We start from the raw sequence: 23,615 nt of genomic DNA on the forward strand, positions 1-23,615 counted from the left end.
TCCCACATCCCTTCAGAAAACTGAGCCAAGCATGAGGAATTTTTTTCAGAAAAAAATGGGGGGGAGGAATCAAAGCTGTGGTTAGACAAATCTGTTAAATTACATCATCGAAAGCCCATCTGCTAAAACTTTACAGAAACTGTAACTGACAGGTGAACATGCAGCATGATTTACATACTTAAAATGAAGATCTTTGAAAGTAAAGTGAGTTTCCACTATTCCTGTAGTTTTCACTCTAGTCCTGAGAACGTCCTGTTGGGTTGGAATGTAGCTGGTTTGTGCTATTCTGTCCAAGTCATTCAAGTAACTGAAGGTAAAAATAAACACTGCTTTCAGTTATTCATAAAATAGTAACAAGATAATTACAAAGAATTACAGAAGTTCTAGGTCCATTCATTATATTGTGCTTGACTTTTGTAAAATAGCTTTCTCTAAGACAAAGACATTATTTCCCTCAATTTTCCAAGGTTTTTTGAAATAACCTTTAGAGACACAAAGATACTTCATCCTAGAAGAAAACTTACGCAATTGACTCCACTACAAATAATTCTTCTATTGAAATCCCAAAATGCAAACATGGTTCCACATACAACAATGTTATTTGCACTAACTAGAACACCACCTTCATCTTTGTAACCTAGTGAACTACAAGTTACTTTGAACTATAACCAAAGCCCAAAATTACCCTGGATTTCATAATAGGTATGAAAAGAACTACCTAGTGTTTTGGCTGGAATTAATGTGTTGAGGAAAATGCTTAATACATAACAATTAAATTTCTATTTAGAATTTTTCATTGCACACAGTTTTTACAATAGTATACTTCCATAGCCAAAATTCTTGCGATGCAAGCCAAGAAGCCCAATGTTGCTAAAAAATGATACAAATCTTATTTGTGCTTTTCTCATAGTAAACAGGGACGGCATTATGTTCTTCTTTCAGTCTAACCAGAAGTTAGCAATTTTAAGGGTACAACTGTATGGCTAGAAAAAGAGTTTTCTTACGAAACTGGAGGTAGATGTATCTAAACCAACAAAATAGAAAGGAGGAGGTTACCAGAAGAAAGTAAGTCATCCTCCAAATGAAGTGCTCCATATTGAAGGAAGTTTATGCAAGTGCTATCTCTTCAGTTGAGGTCTGTCATCGTGAGCTCAGCTTGTTGCCATCTACCCTCTGTACCCTTAGATCAACTTCAGCAAACAAGTAACAATCATGCTGGAAGTTATCAGTGTTATTCCAATACAATTTGATCACATTGTTATTCATTCAGCATGCCCATAATTACATTACTCCAGTTGTAGTCTTCTCACTGTTACTTCACCTGCACGTTGTTTATTTATATACAGTTATTCTAAAGAACATAAGTACCTTATTTAAGGTAAGCGAAAAACAACTTAAAACAGTACAAATTAATTCAGAATGATAAAGCTCTAAAAATTTGCCCTATAGGGTCAGTATCACTGCTATGCCATTTTTTACCATCTTACCCCTCTCTCAATGGACTCTTTTCCTTGACTGACTTACCATTACTTGCTGCCACCACATCTTATTTCTCACACCCTTGATTACTTACTATTTTATTTTTTTAATGAAGTACCCTAGCACAGACGACACGATTGTTAACTTTGCTCAACACATTTCTAACAGAGACCGTTAATTAACAAAGAAAATGCAGCAACGTTGAACTATAGGAGAAACTCTATCATGAACATAAAAGTAGTATCCCTGGTAATACCAATTCATATCACGTAACTAAGTTTCCTGGACATGTTCAGATACTGAACAGGTACTTGAGTCATGTTTTTGTAATAAAAATTATATTAAAGCACCTTAAAGCAATTTTTGTTTTCCTTAAGACGATGAAACAACTGATCAGAACATGACTCAAATTCATAATTATACCACACCTCTTCCTTTCCAACTTTGAAGCCTAGTTGGAGCATTTTGACCCAAGTAGACAATATCTTTGTCCAGATACTTCTAAATTTTCCATCTACATGGAAGCAGAATTCCTCAAGAGATGAGACTTCCCTTATATTCCTTTAGCAACTACTTACAAGACAAAGAGAATCTTGTTTGTCATATCGTACTTACTAGGCAGCAGAGTCATTAAGTTGGTACTCTCTAGATCTATTGAAACAAGCCTGAACTCCACTGTCTTTCCACAGTCTCTTGATAACTCCAGCAAGCTCTGTAGTCATAAATCCTTCTTCTGCTGCTCCAGCTAACACAAAGAGTTGACGAGCATCATCCTTTAGGATGTAAACAGAAAGTGGGGAGACAAACATTGAGAAATACAACATAAGTATTATCACCTAAGAACTATATTCAGCAAATTAGTTACTTTCTTAACTTGGCAAACGTGAATGTAACCAAACAAAAAAATGTGAAGGAGAACAATTGGTTTTAGTGTTCTGCATAGGATATTATATCCCACATTTTTCAACAACAGAAGAAGACTAGTAAACCAAATTTCTTATTAGCTGATAAAGCTGCTTCTGATCTGTTTATAACTTGAACTAAGCTTCTGTAAACAGAAGTAGTAACATATTTTGTGCTCAAGTCTAAAAAGTTAACCTTATTTGCTTATCAAATACCACAAACCGAATACAATGGTTACAATGCATACCAGAACCTTCAGAAATGCAGAGGTATATTGATTGACTGAAGAAAACACATTAATCACTTAAGCTTCAAAAAACAACTTTGTTTGAAAGTGATCATTTCTTCCCAAATCACGCATGAGGAAATAGAAAAATACTTCTTAAAACCTTTCCAGAGAAATCAGTTATAAATATCCATTACCTTAATTATTCTACAGAGAGAAAGTTTTCTTGGTAATGCAATATCAAGCAAACATCAAGATTTTTAAGAGAGCAAATGCTGGATTTTAAGACTATATATAACAACTGCCTTTGAAAGTGAGGCTAATGGAGTACAGGATGTCAATCCACCAGTCTATTTTAACAGAATTTGACCAGCTGGCTGCCTTCATCCAGTTTTAACTGAGGAAAGAAACTTAATGTTAGACCTGTAAGGCACTGGAAAAAGAAGATAGCAGCTGGGCAGAGGAAAGAGATCCCCATTAGTGCTCTCTTGTGGGTAGCTGCTTAACCTTGGTTATTAGCTGTATGTGATCTAGCACCAAGGTTACGGCAGCCAGAAAAAACAGTATACTTGTGGCTTCTAACTGCTACCCACAGCATGTACTGATTGTCCAACAATTAAAAGAAAGAGAACAGATGATACTGGAAAAGAGGACGGAGAAGAGAGACTTAGGCACATCAGCTGAGAACTGAAAGTATTTCAAGAAAGAAGAGGATTAAGATCGCAACATATAAGGTTATTCTCACAAAACAGTAAGTGAAGATACAGATGCAAATTTGTAGAAAAATCTGGTTCTGTCACCTTTGCTGTTCAAATAATAAGCTGTGAAAAAAAAAAATCAGGATAAGCACAGAAAGTAGTGATTGTTCTAAAGATATTCTACACTGTAGACTTAAATATGACAGTTAACAGGGAAATTGTTTACAGATGGATTGAGTAATACTGATATTCACAGCTTGAAAACAAAAACCTTGCAGTTCAGTCAACTCAAGGCAAACTTGAAGAGATTTATATATATCTCTATGTATACATATGTAGTTATGCATATCAACAACAGGTATCTGAAACATAGTTCAAAATGTCTTTTGAAAGCTACAGTAGTTACAAATCTAAAATGAATATTTGTCAAATTAACAGAATACTGATGACTGTATATACACAGGACAAACTGTGGACAACTAATAAAAATTCAATGGATTGCACTAATAATTACATAAAATTACATAAAAAACAGAGCAGTAAAGATCTAAGGGTTCGATAGTCAGATCTCACAGACTGTAGTTTGAGCAATATACCTGCATAAAAGAAACCTGAATGACAGTTCTGGTCTTAAATATTGTTTGTGGATGCAAATGCCAAGGATCCACAACTCATAAAAGCAGCAGATCTTGAAGAAGAGCCAGTATACTAAGACATATGATGGAAACATTTAGAAACTGATAGTCAATTTTGTCATGAATGATTACACCACTTTATACCTAACAGGGTCTGACTTTCAAACACACAATATTTACTCTGTTTCAAATAGCTCTAATCCCTACATGCTCTAAAATGTGGGGGAGGGGAAAGAGGAGGTGGAACAAGAGAATCAATTTCAGCTTTTTAGAAGTCCAAACATTAAGATAAAAAGTGGTCTCTGTTACCCCAATACTCCCTTTTCTAAGGATAGCAAGTACTACAGACACCACAAGTGAGGTAGTATGAAATGATCAAGTCCTATTTTCATTATTAAACAATGCTAGATACTTTAATTATACTGGAATAGGGCAGCTTCCTCTCCAGGTGTCAGTATTTTTATACCAGATTTCATAAATGAGATAATGTAAAGAAACTAATTTAACCATCTTTCTAGCTAATTACAGCACATCTCACATTCAGAAAGTGGTCTGTAGTCCTTTAAAGTACATTCACTAAATGTCTCTCAAAATATAGCTTCTACTTTAGTACTGAAGCGTCCTGTAGGACAAAGGAAGACACAACAGTCTCAAGACTGACCACTACTAAAGTTGCCGGTGTAATCTGTGCTCTCTTGATTCAACAGCTTTAAAAAAGAAAACGTTCAACTCACTGCTTTAACTTATGCTCAACTCAACTCACTGCTTTAGTCTTATGACAGAAATAAGAGTATGTGATTTTCCAAACAAACTTATCCCATTTAGCGTAAAACACTCAGAAATTTAAGGAAAAGAGCCTGAATGTAAGTTTTCATCAGGAGTTACAATTTTCAGCTTTTTTTTTTCCAAAAAAATTACAAAATTACAACAAAATAGAATAAAATTAAAAAGGCTATACTATAATAATCAAGGAGTAACCATACTTTTTCTTTTTTTAAAGTGAGATTGATGTATAACACAAGCTCTGAATTCTTTTTTCCATTTCTGACTTTAAAACTGGCAAAAACCTAGTGCTGATATTCCATAGCAGTGTTGCTCTGAAAAAAAAAATTTGGCCCACCAAGAACTGCCTAAGCGCAAAGGGATGGACAGCTATTTTAAAATTATCCCTGACAAAAGTTTGTCTCATCATTTATATAGATCTCAAGTTGACAAACTCAGATGATTTCAAATTGATATCATATATAAAATAGCCCTCAAAATCTTGTTAGTCATTTTATCTGCTAACACCTAAATTTATTCCTCCTCTGCTTTCTCCTACTACGTATTTAGTAACACAAGTCTACCATCTGCCTCTTTCCAGCATTAACTGCCAGACTCCAGAGAGGACTCCATTGCACAAATACTGAACTAACATGAAATAAGATACTGTTGCTGCCCTGGAAAACTTTGGTCTTAAGGGAAGACAACAGCAAACATGAGAACAAATGTAGAGAGGAATAACCAATGAAATCAAAGCTTTTACTAGTTATGTCTACAATTGAAGAGGTTTCAGATAGATTTAACATATGTAAATAAAATAATGACTATCAAAGAGCAAAATGAAAATTAACTAATAATGCACAACTGCCAACCAGATTTAGACTTCAGATACAACTTTATGATCCACTTTACATAATCTTATGAATGTTTGCCTTCCTCATGAAAACCATACATAATGCATTTCACAAGGTCACTGAAGGTATACTCTCAAAATTTATAAATTGCTTTTTAAGCAATTGATAAGATCTTGAACACAAGACTTTGTAATGAAGGAAGAATTTACACACCATTTATTTTTCAAAATCCTTCTCTCATCCCAAACCATAATTCAACCTTAACATGACGGAAATAACTTAATTATGACAAAATATCCCTCTGACTACCTTACATACTTATTTCAATACATGAACAGGAAAAAAAATTCTTCCATCTTTCCTGCAAGACAGTCATAATGTGGCTAGTTCCTGCTTCAAAAACTGTACTGGTGAGCATCCCATATTCTGACATTGATTTCTATGGAAAGAAAACAAAAGCACACATCCCAAACTAAGTTTCAGTGCTATTCAGACTAACAACTTTGGCAATCAATTTCACCCCTGCAGCACAGAGTGGATTCCTGTAACCAGAGGACAAGCAAAAACACTTAAGCTAGTTACAGAGAGATTCAGAGCTTCTAACCTCCTGACCAGATGTGAACGTAATCAGGGTAACCACAGGTAAGAGTATAGGATTAGGACTGGAGGAACAATAAGCTAAAAGAATCAATTCTGAAGACCAGCTTCAATAGGTGGAATGGCAAATAGACTCAGCAGAGGTTTGTGTGCAGGACATTAGATGAAATGAGATGGAAAAGGTGCAGAAAACTTAGAAAAACATCTCCTACTTCTTGGTAAAAATCCTTACTCCATACAGCATCATGAAAAAATGGGATACCAGCAGCAGGGCTATGCCCGTGTCTCTGCTTCGAGTAAAATAAAGTCCTCCACACTGGAAATGAGTATGAAACAGGATCAAGCTCAGAGAAGTGCAGACAGTAGCTAGATGCCTACCTATTTAAGCTGTGTTTTTTAAGGAACATAAAGATGTCTAACTTAAATGACTTACAGAACATAACAGCCCACAAGTCCATACAAATGAAGAGACATGACTACATAGTTTCCTGTTTTTCAAAAACTCAGTAAGACTCAGATCTTTAGTGCTCCAAATTTAGATGGAATTTGGAGAATTGTATCTATACCAAACAGTTGTCATGAATCAACCCAGTGCTGATTGCTCTGTAGGTCACCTTGCCATGTAAAGACCAATGACACTCAGTTTTCAATCAAATGTTGTATCCTACAAAGAAGGTTTTTGGATATCAAGAGATTTTTTCAGGAAATAGTAATGGGCAAAAATTGAAAGTGAATGGATATTTCAGCTGTATATCTGTGTGTGTACTTCAATACTCACAGCTCTGGTTGGATCACCAAAGTCTATCTTCAACCTCCCCATTGCTCTAATGATAGCAATAATGGACTGAATGGTGTTACTGTAGACAACAGCTTTGTACTGTTTACATTCTTCTTCTGAATAACCAGCTTCATGGATAATCCTACGGAAGGAAAAAAAATAAATTCTCTATTCAAATAAAAAAAAAAATTCTCTATCATAGTATTTCACCATACTTACTTCATTTGTTTGACAATTGTGCTCTTCCCTGATTCACCAGCTCCTGAAAAATAAATGTGTGCAAATTCATTAGAGTAGACTTTTATTAATCTTTGAAAATACATTTAGTTTCTATACTTTAAATACCTAACCAATATAAAAACCTTCGATAGTTAAAGTACATTTGTTACAAATTAATTTTTAGTATCAAAATATAAGCGTCTCAAGCTGGAAGGCTCAAAATCAATACATTTTAAGAACAAATCATTCAGTTCTAAAGAGTCTTTGCTTTTCTTTTTTACAGAAGTGAGCATAATCTTTACACAGTCTGCTGGTGTTTCTAATGCAAACAGATGATCGGTTGTTCAACTTCAAAGGGGCCTGAAGCTCAATTCCTCTAACTGCCTTTTTAATCAACACCTAACCAAAAACCTCCTTTGTAAGTTCTTCACACTGCATTAATGGTCTTCAGTGCTGCAAATTAACATCTTCAAACTCTTCAGGGTTCCAGTCCTTGTAACTATCTTTTGGCCCTTGGAAGAATAAACCAACAGTCAGACTGCTTTTTGTTGGAACGGATTACATGAGTGTTGCCAGACATGCCAATACCATTCTCAAAGCTTAACAAATTCCAAAAAAAAAAAAAGCAGCATGCTATGTTAAAATACAAAGCTTACAAAAGCAATTAGTATGTCTGTCAGCGGACACAGGGAAAAAAAATGCAGTTTTTGCTGTCTCAACAACTTTAGTTTACTTTACCTCCACTTTCTTTAGTCTGCTTCTTTCTCTGAAAAATTGAACTCAAAGCTGTGATTTAATCCCTCTAGACAGCACGCTCCTTGGTCTGTCTGTGGCTTGTGCTGAATTCTCCCTCTTTCATTTCCTGTTCCTCAATACGGTTTTGCAGAAGTGAGTATAATCTTCACACAGTCTACAGGTGTTTCTAATGCAAACAGATCACCAGTTGTGCAATTCCAATACAACCAAAGAAAACTCTCCTCTTTAGAGGTCACTGTGACCACGGGAAGCCACTGATAAAGGCTGTACTCATCTTCAAAAAAGGGCAAGAAGGGGAATCTGAGGCATTACAAGACAGTCTGCCTCACGCTGATCCTCAGACTAACTACACAGCAAATATTCCTGGAAATCATTTCTAGGCACACAAACAAAAAGGTGACTGTAAATGGCCAGCATGGATTTACAAAGTGCAAACTGCACCTAGCTCGGTAACTTTTCGTGAGGAAACAGCTGGTTTTGGGGATGAAGGACACCAATGGATGTCATTTACTTTGCTCTAATAAGGCTTCCAATGCCACCTCCCATAGCATCCTTGTACCTAACTGGACAAATGTCAGCTTCAAGGTGTTTGAAAATCTGCCTAGACAGCCAGACTTAAAGGCCTGCGGTCAACGGTTTAAAATCTAACTGGAAGCCAATTAGAAGAGGCAATCTTCAGGAGATGATACTGGGCTAATACAGTTTAACATCTTCATCAATGACCTGAAAGCCAGGATGGAATGCACCCACAACAAGTCTGCAGACAACATCAGTCTGGGAAGCCAGGAAGCAGTCACACTGTTGGAGAAGAGAGGTGCTATTCAGAGGGTCCTCAACAAGCTAGAGGACTGAGCTGACAGGAATCTCATGACAGTGAAGAGAGACAAATGCAAAGTCCTGCAAGTGGCACAGAATAACCCATGCAGTAATACAGACTTGTGACTAATGGGTTAGGGGAACAGCCTAGTGGAAAACAACTGTGGGAATCAACAACCTGAAGAGGCAGTAGTGGGCCCTTGTGACAATGAAGGTCAACCACATACAGGGCTGCTGCACTGGGTCTGGCTCGCATGGAGTTTACTTTCTTCACAGCAGCCCATACAGTGCTGGTGCTTTGGATTTGTGGCTAAACCAGTGTTGATAACATACCAGTGTTTTTGCTATTGCTGGAAGTGCATGCACAGCATCAAGGCTATTCCTCTTTTCCACCATGTCCCCATGTCTAGCAAGTAGGCTGGAGGTGGACAAGAGGTTTAGAAGGCACATAGCCAGGACAACTGACCCAAGTTGACCAAAGGGATATTCCACACCCATGATGCCACGCTCAGCAGTAAAAGCTTGGGGAAAGAAGGAGGAAGGGTAGACATTTGTGGTTATGGTGTTTGTCTTAACCTTTGCTTGTCATAACCTTTGGAAGGGTGGTTATGGTAGAGGGTCTAGAGCACAAGTCTGATGAGGAGCAGCTGAGGGAACTGGGGTTGTTTAGTCTGGAGAAAAGGAGACTCAGGGGAGGCCTTATCACTCTCTACAACTACCTGTAGCGAGGTGGGTGTTGGTCTCTTCTCCCAAGTAACAAGTGATAGGACAAGAAGAAACTGCCTTAAGTTGTGCCAGGGGTGGTTTACATTGGATATCAGGAAAAATTTCTTCATGGAAAGGGTTGTCAAACATTGGAACAGGCTGCCCAGGGAAGTGGTGGAGTCACCATCCCTGAAGGTATTTAAAAGATGTGTAGATGAGACGCTTAAGGACATGGCTTAGTGGTGGACTTGTTAGTGCTAGGTTAATGGTTGGACCTGATGATCTTAAAGGTCTTTTCCAACCAAAAGAATTCTATGATTCTATGATTCTTCCCACACAACCATTATGCATGTCAAGGCCCTGCTTTCCAGGAAGTGGCCAAACATGTGCCTCCCAATGGGAGGCAGGGAATTAATTCTTCTCTTTGCTTTGCTTGTGTGTGCAAGTTTTTGCTTTCCCTATTAAAATGTCATCATCTTGATCCACGAGTCTTCTTGTCTTCCTTCTATTTTCTCCATATCTTGAGAGAGAGGACAGTGATCAAGCAGCTGTGTGGGTGTTTGGGCTGACTCCGGCCAACAGCTGCCACTGCTGCACTGGCAAAACTGCAGTCAGCAAGACAAAAGAAGCTGTTATTCCCCAGCAGTCAGAATTCACGATGCTGTATCTGAGTACTGCATACTGTTCCCCTGCCCAGAGCCCAGTAAATGAGATACTGATAAACTAGGAAAAAAAAAAAAACAAACAAACACACAACAGTAGAAGGTCACTTAGTTGATTAGGGGGCTGGTGCACACGGCATACAAAGAAAAGCTAAAAGGAACTGGGCTTTTTAATCCTGGAAAGAACTGCTGGGGGGGGGGGGGGGCATGGGGATTGGGGTAGAGGAAGTGGGGAGTGGTGTGTGAGGTGGAGGATGTGTCTAATTGCTGTCCTCTCCATAAAACTCACTTAAGACAGCTGAAGGCAGAAGCAAACTTCTCAGAGGTGCACAACAAAAAGATGTGAGGCAATCAAGAAGCTGCAGCACAGGGAGTTTCACAGAGATGTGAGAGGTGGCAGTGAACCTATCCCAATGGAAGAGGTTAAATACTGGAACCAATTGCACAAAGAGGAAGTAGCTTCAAGATTCAACTGGACAAGACTGAGAAACCTTATCTATTTTGATGTTAGCCTGGCTATGAGCCAAGGGTTGAGCTAGATGACCTCTAGAGGTTTCTTCCTACTTAAAATACTATTTGTTGTCCATATAACAGAATATTTCTATACTTTGACTACTGTATAGTGATGCCTTTGGGATATTCCTTCTATTAAACCAAATAATGACAGGCTCAAGCCCATTTAAGACTGACTGCCAAAAGTTGTCCCACCTCCTCCCCAGCACTGCTGCTGATGTGGCTAGATTTCCCTTCCTCCAGCGCACAGTAGAATAAGTGTTAGCACCAACAGGAGCTAGTGTGCTGCAGAATTAAGTAGCTAAGGAACAGAGTAGGCGTGTCAACATCAATCTAAGATTGCTTAATCCCAGCTTTAGCTAATGTCCAGGAAAAAGACTTATTTCTTATAAACCTGCAAGTTTCTTTATAGAGTAGCAATAGTTCTCAGACTCTGAGCTGCCATGGAAGTTCAATACCAGTATATTAATATAAACTGAAAACAGAGACACCAGTACAAAAGTAATTTGTTATTCTGACACCTGAAGCATTTATAAACTAAATTACCACTTAATCTGTAAATACCGAATTACACACTTAAAGCACAAATAGGTGACAAAAGTTTAAAGATTAGCTTTTTTAATGAAATTACTATAATTTGCTTTGGGTTAATGTTTTTATTTGAACAATTTGAAGAAAATATATACCCCTGCATGCAACAGCAATTTTTGAGATAATAAGAAATACTACCACAGCATTTAATTTATGTTACCATGTTAAGTGCCCTTTCTGTTAAAAAATCACCACATTCGACTAGCCAAGCAGATCAGTGTCAGGGATAGTCACAGTATCAAAATAATTATTCTGTAACACACTTTCTACTCAGTTTTTCCTGAGTCAAATATGTGTGTTTCTCTATGGTGTTAGAATTCATGTGTACCAAATACCTAGAATTCTCGTAAAAGCCCTCTCAGTAACATAACCACAAACACTCATAATACATCTGAAAAAAAGTTAGGTCATTTATTAGAGTACCTAACATCAACAGTGAGTTCCTGGAAGATGCATTCCCCTATTTTATTTAATGGAACATAGAAACAGTTGAGGTTGCTTTGTTTTTTTTTTTTTTAACTGCATGCTAAAACGCCTGCAGCTTGCCTAATAATCTTCGCAACGTATGTTAAGAAAATTACACCTTACTCACTGTCCCATACTGAAAGGAGATTCATTATTTTTGCACTCCTGAAAGCAGAGCTCAGCCAGGTTTCCTGATGGATACATTTGTAAAATTTCCTCCTTTATCTCAGTGTGAATATGTTGTCCATACAGCAAAATGAGAACTAACTCTGTTTTAGAAAGTTTTAGACAGGAGCAAGCAGTATTAAATATTTCATGTGACAGCTGCATATAAAATGTCAGAGCTAGCTGTACTGTCACAACCAAACCCCACCCAAATTTAGACAGACTTGATTCTATATTCCTCAATCATCTAGTAAAGTAGTAGGCAATAAATAGCATCCTTAAGTATGATACTTGATTTCAGCTTCACTACCGCCAATAATTTGAACAGACAGTCTTATTGGCTCAGTTACCATTTATGTATAACAAAAAATATTAATAATAAGACGTGACAGTCTGCTCAGACTAGACAAACAGCAGTGTTTCAGTTCCGAACGGGAAAGAAGGGTGGGCATTTTTCGTTTGCTTAGTTTTAAATGAAAGTCTAAACTAACTGTTAGGTCATCACTTTGACAAAAGAAAGTTTTAATAACTGATGAGTATTTTCACCTCTCTCGCACACTTTGTGTTCTTCATGCGCTCCTTACAAAAAAAAAAAAAAAAAAAAAGAGGGCAACACACATCCTATGAAAATCTCATTTAAAGCATGGAATTTTAAAACTTTTATTCACATAGTTCAGTAGGAATATAATTTCAACTAACTCTAATACTCTTATCACATCTTCCTGCCAGAAAGCAGGTAGATCCTTATGCTTTATTATGTAGATTGACAAAGCGTGGAAGCAAAGCATGTCCAACTTAATCAGCACAATTTAACACAGGAAACAGCAGAATCATGATTTTCCCCATATATCCTACTATAATCTGAAGGGTCTTCTGCCTCAAAGTTTAGTCATCAGGCTCTACCTTCACATGTCAATACTTCCACAGCTAGTATTGCTGCTATCCAAAGCAGTCCTTTACCTGGATCCAGCATAAGTTATGATAGCACTCACTGAATTTATACCTAGCACATAAACCCAGGCCTATGACTAACCCTGCTGCACCACCCATGGCACAGTTAATATGAAGCTCAGCTAAATAAGAACTAAACTTATATTATAATTTTTCTTTCAAAGCCAACTTTCAACTTTGGAAATAGAGAGAAAAATCAAAGCATCTTCATATACAAGTGTCTTAAACAAACAAAAATAACCAAACAAAAAACCCCATTTAACAGATCAACCTCATGTATAGTACTCTGAAGGAACTGAGTTGGGCTAGCAAAGCTCAAATAAATCTAATAAACAGCTAAAGCAATATTTGATTCTCCAAGCTGCTATTTCACCAGTTACACAAGAAAAAAGACAGACACTGTTGGACTCAATGACCTTAAGGGTCTTTTCCAACCTAAATGATTCTATGATTCTTTGAAATTGTAGCAAACATCATTTGAGAAAGATTCAATATTCTTTTACTTTCTAAATGGAGCAGGTCTGTGTTTAAAAAAAGAATTGAAATAAGTATTTTATAATTTGATTGAAAATAACAGGTCAGCAAAAATGTTACTTTAAACTACTCAGTGTCTCATGATTTATTATCCCATACACTGCCTACATAGCAAGCATTCCAGAACTACAAATTTCTGGAACAAATGTTTTATGTACCCAAGCACAGAAGCTGCTGTTTGTAAGTACTGAGATCTTAATAGTAACATTTCTAACTTGTGAAGCATTTGCTCATTGTTTACTGAAGAAACTAATCAAATACCAAAATAAAAAGCAATGTAAACTTGAAGTTCATAGTATCCCTCTTTGGAGGAAACCAACTGTCAAGTACAACAATTCCTAATAGCACAAATATACTCCTCGCAACACTAACACAGAAAAAATTGTAGACTAAATTTTGGGGGGGGAAAAAAAAAAAAAAACCAGATGAAGAGAAGAATGAACTAAGAGTAGAATGGGGCTGGCTTTGAACCACCAGCTAAGTTGGACAAAGGAACAGAGCCCACAAACAAGTAGAATAGTCGTGTATGTTGCCAGAAAAAGAGTTCAATTATGGACAAGAGTAATCAATATAAAACTCTCAATGGATGTTCGCCAGTTTTTCAGACTGTAAAACAGGAGACTTGCACCAGATTAACTTAAACAGAGACACATGTGAAATTTAAAATAAAAACACATTGACTCGTAAATTGTTGGATCATCTACTGTGAAGTCCTCTCCTCACAACTCTCCTATCCAGTCCTCTGTCCGATGTTAGTATTTCGCAGTAGAAGGTACAAGATGAATGGTGCCTGTTCCTCAGCTGCCACTGGTCACAGCACAAGCTAAACACCCAGTGATTTCTACTGTTTCTGCTATGGGGCCAGTAATCTCTTACAAAAGCACATGCCAAGCAGATAGCTTGGAAGTATAATCTCTCAAATTTATCACCTCGTGACACATTACCAGACATGAGACTCAAATTAGAATTCAAGCTGCTCATCATTGTTACTATATTCAAAATACATCAATGCTAGTACAAGAAACCCACAGTCGAAACTTTTTGCTACGCATCCACTAGACAGGACTAAACGAAACATTCTCCAACACCAGCACCCACTATGCTCTACCTCCCTGCAAAATTTACTTTGTCTTGTGTCCCCACTCCCTCTTCTTGAAGCCACCCAGCACTTACACTTCTTATCCACTACCATCTTGTATTCTTCTAATTCTGGAACAGATGCTGCCACTGACAGAGTTCTTTTTCCTTTTTCCTTCCTGTTCTTTTTCCCCTTTCCAACTGTTTTCATATAGTCAACCAAAGGTTTACAGTACTCATTACTTATAAGGTGGCATTAGTCTCGGAATTTTCATAGCTACTGGAATTTGAACGTGCCAGGAAACTTTGAATGACTTAAGAAAGAAGATGTGTGAATAAGATCTGGAAGAAAATATTTCAGTAACTTAGCAATGTAGTGATAGAGTGTGAATCCCAGATTAAATCACTGGTTGAAACCACAGGAGTGACAGATTCTAAAATTATGACACTGACTCAGATAAAAGATTTGAGGTAATTCTCAAGCTTTCAGTAGCTGCACACTGCCTTAATTCTACAGAAGCAGCATCATCTAAAGGTATAAACCACTGTGACTTTTGTAAATTCCCTAACAAATCAAGAATTAAGTACAACTAATTATTTCTTTCCTAGGTCTTCAGTATTACTCTTAGTAGATGTTTGAAAACAATAGTACACAACAAAATAGTCAATATATTATATATAAAACTTCATTTAAGAAAACAGTTAATACAAAATGTTACCTCAAGAAGCAATCGCATATTAACTCACGTTAGCAACCTGTGTGTTTATTCAGGTCTAGATCTTCAATAAACTGCTTTAAGTTTCTTAGATACCTAGGCTATTACTATAGTAAACACATAAGCAAGTGATAAAGACTGTATGAATCAGTTTACTATTGAAACAACAACAACAAAAAAGTATAGTTTTATATTTGGTATAACCTCTGGAATGCAATGAATTCTAAAAAATAAAGCTTATGGTGAAACAAGCAGAGCATACGCTCCATTTTCAAACCTTAAGGTAACTTTTATTCACATCTTTATCTTTAGAAGTATGAATTGAGTTTCCAGCTATTTCAAGTTTTCTATTAGTGCTTAGTATCTTTTTATGACAAAGGTTTTATGAAATCTTTTTGCTTAGAATTTGACCCATGTGATAAGCAGACACCTTAGTAGAAATTTTTATGTGCAATTTTATGTACAACACACTTGAATGCATGCAGTTTTTGAACAAAAATTATACCTAGCTCTTCAAAACTATTCTTATATTTATATTCCTCAACTGTAGTAGGAACCCTTTTATCATTATGTGCATCATTTATACCATAACCACATCGTGGACGCGTTGTCTCACTATAAAGTAGAGCACCAGTACATTCCCAAGTGTACTATTTCAGACACTGTGAAACATTCAAAGGGAAATATGGTACTTTGGTATTGAATCTACTTTAAAAAGACATATCTGTTGAGAACATACAAGAAATTGCTTAAGAACAGTATCACAACTTACAGAGGGACAGTGGCATTGTTCTATTAAAATCTGAAGCATTTTCTTCAGTTAAGACATAGGCGTAGCTTCCTTTGTGTGAGGTGCCAAACCCAGCAGGACCGTGACAAGCTGAGACTCAAAGGTTTGGAAATAAACCTCTTATGCCAGAAATTAAATAAGGGAATGGATGCACATTTAGAGATGAAAACCACACAGTAGTCGTGCTTGCTGCCTGACAATTATATGCCACACCACCAGCAGCTATAACATTTGTGGCTCTGGGTTTATCTAATATGTCAATACTGACAGCAGCTTGGTAAGAGTATCAGTTAACTACTTAAATGTATGAAAGGCCAGCCTCCACACTAGTATCCTCTAAAAGATTTGGGAATCTCCTCAAAATTCAAAGTCCAGAAACTTGTTAGTGTTTCTAATGGAACATCACTAACAGCAAATAACTGATCTTCTCTTCAAAACTAAGATAAAATTTAAATTTGTTACGTAAAACAATTACAGTGGTTATCTTCTTCCATACATAGTAGTATTCTCAGAAACAATCACTACATAATTTGAAATCATGGTATGAAAGAACATGATTAAAGACCTTCTAGAACATGAGTTTGAGCGAATATTGTGTATGACCACACTACACGAGATAAATGCTGAGCGCTCCAACAGAAAGAACCACCTCCTTTGCTCTCACAATGTTTCCAAGACAGTTACTGTCAATTTCTGTGAACAGAGTACAGCATGCCTCATCCAGACCTCCAAATATATATCTAATAAACCTCTGGAAATCCAGAGTGCCCTCACATTTTTCTTGACAGTGTGGTTGGCCGTCATGGCCTTTTAATGTTCGCTGAGCTATAAATATGGTGTGCAAAGATGGTAGGTTCAGTGACTGAGATCCCAGAGAACTTCTACTACTAAGCAGACTATCATTAAACACAATCAAAGATACCTTACAAAAAATTCCCTCTGCAACAGAGGCATACTTTGTGCAGGTTATTCTGGTGGAGATACACAACAGAAGTACTTGGAATTCACAGCATATTTTCATCTCAGGCTCCACTTGCAATTCAGAACAACACTACTGTTGTATTATGTACAATTGTGACAGATCCCACTGTCCCTGCTACCTCATATTACTATGTAACTGTACAAAGAGTGGGGAAAATGAGAAAGCAAAGTGCGTGCATTCCTATCACAACAGGAAAAAAGATCTCTCATGTAAATCTCAACTAATTTTATTCAGAGCTCTACTTGTCATGTACCACCAAGGCATTATTTGCAAATGAGATAAATGGGCACTGACAAAGTTTATACCACAGCAAATGCAGTTATACCAAAAGTTAGCCCATTACTGTAAAAGTAGTGCAATAAACTTTAGTTCACATCAGTTCTCAGTCTTCACCCACATCTAACTTAACAGTGTTTTTCATCTTGCAGCTCGAGGACTAAGAGCCACAAAAATAAGGAGAATAAGCATATTGATAGTTAACCTAAATTCACTACAAAAAAAAAAAAAGGTCTCCACCTCTACCAAAAGAATTCTAAGGACTTACAAAGTGACACAGATTGAAACATTAAATGAAAAGATCTAGCTATCCACATTGATCTTTTTCAAAAGCAAACATTTTCAGAACTCTTATTTGTATTTGAACCAGGAAAGAAGATTCATGTGTATACTCACCTGTATTCTTTTCTTACATGCATGTGCCTTTTCCACACAAAGCTACTTACAAGCAGAATATTATTTGTGGTTAACAGTACTAAAACAAAAATCTGGCTTTTTGTTGTTGTTGTTTAAATAGCCTTTGTATTTAACTGGTCTCAAATTAAACTGACAAAGCTTTAAAGTATACAAAAATTTCAACCCAAACAGGCAGTTGTACCCAACAAGCCCCGAAGCAAGAAATAAGATAGACACCTACATAAATAGCATCTTGGTAGGCCCCAAACAAAGCCCCATCTAATCTAATCCCAAAAGGCCCTATGTTCAGAACAGCAGACAGAGAAAATAACCTAAGTAGTCTCATCTAGGAATTAAATGACAGCCTTTGCTAGCAAACGCTGAGGCAGCACTAAAGCATATTAGAAGGAATCCCTGTCAACATCTTTAAGAGCTTTAGAAGGCATATAATGGTTTTACCAAGAGTTTATCGGGTTTATTAAGGATCAGCAACTGAATCTGCATACAGCTGAGAAATCCACTTTCAAAACGCTTCAAGAAATATTTAATGCATCAAGAATATAGACAACACTTAAATGAGACTCAGCAGCTTATTTTTAGTCCACCCTTGTACAGTGTATCACTGGTAGATTCTGAAATCAACAAGCATTCAAAATAACATTTCATTAAATAAAATCCATAAATACTCAATACAATTGTCCTGTTTACTCCCAATTTTATTATTGCAAGATACTTATTATTTACAATATGAGTATAACTTTACTGTTTTAACTGGAGACTAATGTCTCCATTCTCATCTCTACTGTTCAGACACTGAGCTGACAGTTACGCTTCTTGTCCACTACTAGTTTTAGAATTTCATTCCAATACTACATTCACACTGTATGTCCACTACCATCTTGTGTTCTTCACAAAGTGCTAGGTACAATTGCTAGGATTGTTCCTTGTCAAGCCTACAACCTATAAATTAGAATAGCATAAGGAAACATAGGTCTGAGACTCCTTGAACTTGGAACAAAAACTCTTATCTCCATTTTCCGATGAAGTGCCCTAAGCAACACACTCCTTGAGAAAGACTGGCATTATCTCCTATTCCAACAACGAAGTTTTAAAATTAGAAGGTTTTGAATAGAGTTTAACATGCCTACCAACTGGACCTTGCAGGTGAACATAACTTCACATTATCCCTAATCTGATTCTACAGTAACCTGTGACACAGAAATGCAGAAATTGAAAGAACCCTATTCTGCACCCATCTTCCCCTCCACCTGCTGCTATGCATTTCCAGTACTCCATTTGCATAAGGCATGTATCTCTGCTCCTCATCATGCTTTTATTCAGGTCCTCAACAGACCATCACGAAATACCAGTTACATCGACCACTCTAGCAGCAAACTAAGTCCAAACAGGACAGCCAATTTGACTATTAAACCAGCACAAAACTGAATTAAGCATTTAAGAGCGCCACGGAGATGGCAAAACCATTCAGCCAGATGCTGCAAGAGCACTCTCCTTTTTAGCATCACAGGGCTTCTAGAATGGCTCAACTGCTTATTACACAACATGCATTGCTTATTTTCCGCATTCCGGTATGGATTTAGAAAGTAGGCAAGGACCTCTTGAGTTTTACTGGAAACTGTTAAAAAAAACCCTAGAGATTCAGAACATCCTTACAGTCGTGATGGGTAACAACTCATATTATGAGCCAAACACCTACAACAGCTTCATCCATGTGAAAAAACAACATATAGTTGTATGCAAGAAATTATTTTATCAACTTTGCAAAGGGAAGATGGAATACAGGTAGCCATTTGATTCCAACAGTATTTTCATTTCCAGAAACAGACCATATTAAATTCTAGAAGATATTAAGAATTATAAACCTGCTTCACAGCTTCAACAGTAATTTTCATTACAGTACACTGATTTCTTCTTTAAAAGCGATCTGTTTAGAGCAATGATTGTAAAGACTTCCTGTCCATTCTGGTTGCCTAGATACTGTTATATTTCACTAAAGATTTGATCAGGCACCTTTACTAAGTATATTACGCACTTCAGATGCAATACTAGATTTCTAAAAGGCATCTATGAAAAGGAATGAGATACAGTTTATTTCATAAATTGAAGCATTGTATATTTGAATGGTGTTGATTCCTTTAAATAAGTAGCTTTACAAAAAGAATCTTCTAATTTCAATATCAGTTTATATAGGTACATACAATATTGCAGTTTACATGCATCTCTTAATTATAAATACATAGCGCCCGTATAAACATATAGATATATGTCAACACTTCAATGACCCTTCAATTACCAAAGCCAGGAAAGGAAAGCAATTTATTTGTCTATCATATGCTTAAAAACAAATCTCTTATTTAAAGAATTGGTTCTTAAATGTTTTATGTCAATTACCCCCACCAGTTCAGATCCTGAAAGAATGACGTAAAGAGAAATTTTTAAAAATTACACAGAAATATGGTTTTCAAGGAAGGGGCTAGCCAACAATTAAACCAAAATGAAACAAACTCAAAATTTGACCTGAACAGACAACATACTTTCAAATCAAGGAATAATGCATATGGGTATCTGTGACACTAGGTGATTTTTAGGCCATTTTGCTGGGACAGCATAAAAAGATACATGATACTTTACCTCCTGTTACATATTCAAGTTATAGATAATTCCAGGGATTTTGAAGCTGGCTCCACAGCTTTGCAAATTCCAAGAGCAAAGCCATGATAATGGGAAACATCTTCCAAATCTCCAACTCTTAACATTTCTTACAGCTACACTGCAAAAGGGTTATGAGCAGTCACAAACATGGATAATTAGTCTATGACATCATATCATTCCTTCATTTCCCACCCTGATTCTCATTAAGAAATCTTACTTTGTCATATCTGCTCCTATTCAACAGACAAGGAGAACAAAATATGTTTAGCATTAAGAGATCAGTTCAAATCTTTTATTGCAAAAGCATACATTCCTAGTACACAAAAGTGTCTCAGCAAAAAGAGTTTATTTTTGTCTTAATCATCTAATAAATTCCAATATCTTAATTATCTTTTTGCTCAGAAAAGTTGAGCCACTTCAAAACCTCCGCATTTTTGCTCTCATGAGTTCAAAGTTCTGATTTTTCCAACTGCTCTTTATGTACTTTACCAACAAACACTTTTTGGATACAGAATCTCCCAGGTGAAGCCAACTAAGTTCCATTTACAGAATAACAGCACAGTAATTTACACAAAGCCTGAGGTAACAGTAGGACACTGAGCAAACAAGGGCAATAAATAGAACATCTGACCTCACTAAAGCTGAACAATGACTAAGAGTCAACCTCAGAGTAGCAAGTTTTCATCAATACAGGTTCTCCCACACACATCTTGAAAAAACCTTTTAATAGCTAATTATCAAGTCAGTTCATATCTTTATCTCAGCATTTCCATGCCAGAAAAACTTCACACTTAACAGAACATCTTAAGTACCTCTTTTCTACTTCCAGTTTTCTACCTTGACATTTGCCAGGTAGCACATTACAGGCAACACCGCAGACATCCATCAAGCTCAGCAGCAAAACTGACTTCAGAATTTCATGCCCTCTGAGGCCGGACCCATGGCTTGGTTTCAAAATACTTAGCCAGACTTTAGGATGTGCCGACTACTCAATTCTTCCTTCTCAGAGGAACAAAACAACTAAAGGGTAAAATGTGGCAGCAAAAGAACAATCCACTTTGGCGATATGATTATATAAATCAGCACAGTCTAGCTCTTTATAGCACAAAGCCCGACTTCAAGTTGTGCCAACACAACTATGCAAGGAGCTATACTGTAAACTTTAGTTCTAAAGTGAGTTAAAAATAACTTCACAAAAGGAGGTTAGCTTAAATACACGATCATTTCAGTAATATCTGTAGGACTGAATTAATCTCTCATATCAGCACAATGATGATACAATAAACTGTGCTGCTAGCAGAAGTAGAAAGAAACTAATAAATCAGTCTATTACAGAACTTACACGTAGTCTTGAAACACTACTGATGCTGGGAGAGAATGGCTTACCAAAAAGTACCTTACCAGAGCTTTTATGGTCTCTAATTCAGGAGGTGGAAAAAAAAAAGCATTACATTGTTTTTAAAGACAACTTGAAGAAAAATAATTTGTTAAACTTAAAATGTTTTCTAACTCTTAAAATAAAATATTGTAAAAAAGCTTTAATGCCTGATGCAAAAGATAAGTTAAAGTAGTTTTTATATATCCATAACTACACTTTTAAATCAATAGACAAAAAAAATCAAAGTCGCCATTACTGGTATCATGACCTAGTACAAAACGTACAGTTTCTCTTTAGCCCTTTGTAAAACAACATGTACTGAAGTAAATTTTTTCCTAAGAATGTTAAAGACTTAAAATCATGATACAATCATAAATGGTGATTTTATAAAGAAAATTCCAAAATGAAGATTTAAAATAATAACACAGATGACCTGAAATCACTAAAGATAATTTGTATTGTAGTAAAGAAGTCTATATACACATTAAAGACCAATATTATGATGTTGTAAATTATTACACCAACATTCAGATAAAGACAGGCATAAAAGAACCCAAACTGCAATTACACAACCAACCATAGCTGAATGGCTGTGTTTTCTCTACATCCATGAGCCTCCTTTCACAAAAGCAAGGGGGATTATTACTCTATGGGAATCTAGTAATTTTGACTCTGTTCTTTGAAATTATTGTTATATTTAGTACAAAGGTTTGAGGATTTCATTGACTTAACTACAAAGTCAGATATAAAAGTCCATATAAGTAACATCCTGATTGCCAGAGTCCAACTGTACCACATTGAAATGCAAGAGCTCCCAGTTCAAAACTCCTGCTAAACCTAAGCAGACAGAAAAAAAAAACAAAACCAAAAACACCAAAAAAAACAAAACCAAGCATTAAACACTTCTTTCAAGTATCACAAAACAGCCTTTAAATAAGAGGTGAACTTTGTAAATATCTATAGATAGTTGACTCTGAAGGTGAGACAGATATATATTGTTAGAAATGTTTTATACTAGGCTGGCATAATTTATGAGGTCAGCACCTCTGGAATGTGCAATACTTGTTTGTGAGAATAAGGCTTTTTTGAGAGCTCCCATAAGTTCAGACTTCTAAAGCCTTTTTTGTCTGCAAGCGTGGAGAAAGAGAATACTCTGGAGGAAAGGCAAGAGAAGTAATGGTACAAACAGCATATGTATTTTTTTCAGTCCATGTGCAGTCACATCTGGAGGAAGGCAGGTAACTGCCAAGGACTGTGAGGATCATGCTGTTGAAAAGATGAGTATGCAGTGGGAGTCAGTTGACTGAGCAGGCAGAAAGATGCAGGTCTGTAACAAAAGAAAAGCAGACAGGAAAAGATACCTGAGACGTGAAGGCTTAGAAGAACAACTGAATAGAATTGTTCTAGTTACAGCCTTAAGGAATAGGAAGAACTGCAATGAAAAAGATTAAGAGCAGTACTCTGTCTTAAGTTAAAAAACAAGTATCTTTAAAAACACGACATGCCAATGTTCTAGTACAAATCACAAGGATCTGTTCAAGAATGGAAAAGTGGCTCTGCTGGTCGTGAGTAAAGGTATCCATTGAACTTCAATCTGCAAACATGATTATCCAGAAAGAAGACACATAATTACAGTTGTCGAATATATGGTCTGTGACCTCCTGGATCCCCAGATCTGCTCCTAAAGAATGTTTAAGACGTATCTATTGCCTTCTGCATTCAAGTTACTAAGAACCTGAACACTGAATTTGCTATATTAGGTGAAGAATGTGATAATCCACAAGACAAAGTGCTAATCCTATAAACTCATGCTGCCAGTTTGAAAGTATTAATAAAACCTGATGAGTTAACCTCATACCAGAAGGCTTTCTACTAAATGAGGTACTGCCTGTTCTCCTGCAGTTGGCATAAATTCAGTCTTATGTGCTTTAGTTAATTCAACAGAAACGTACTTGCAAATCCACACCTGATCTAGATCACATGTATATTAATGCAGCACACAGATCGGTCACACAGAA

General features: G+C 36.5%; 1 protein-coding gene across 4 annotated transcripts in view; it reads right to left on the reverse strand.

Moving 5' to 3' along the window:
• The window catches only part of GNAI1 (G protein subunit alpha i1), a 39,519-nt gene that overhangs the window by 11,882 nt on the left and 4,022 nt on the right, over positions 1-23,615 (reverse strand). For all 4 annotated transcript variants that reach the window (XM_068400560.1, XM_068400559.1, XM_068400561.1 and 1 more), the window contains 4 exons: positions 7,152-7,194; positions 6,933-7,074; positions 2,095-2,252; positions 179-307 (listed from right to left, as the gene is read on the reverse strand). In XM_068400560.1, the coding sequence (XP_068256661.1) occupies positions 179-307; positions 2,095-2,252; positions 6,933-7,074; positions 7,152-7,194 (472 nt within the window). The remainder of the gene's footprint in view (positions 1-178; positions 308-2,094; positions 2,253-6,932; positions 7,075-7,151; positions 7,195-23,615) is intronic.

This window comes from Nyctibius grandis, chromosome 5 (genome assembly GCF_013368605.1).
Source record: "Nyctibius grandis isolate bNycGra1 chromosome 5, bNycGra1.pri, whole genome shotgun sequence".
NCBI classification, from domain to species: domain Eukaryota; kingdom Metazoa; phylum Chordata; class Aves; order Nyctibiiformes; family Nyctibiidae; genus Nyctibius; species Nyctibius grandis.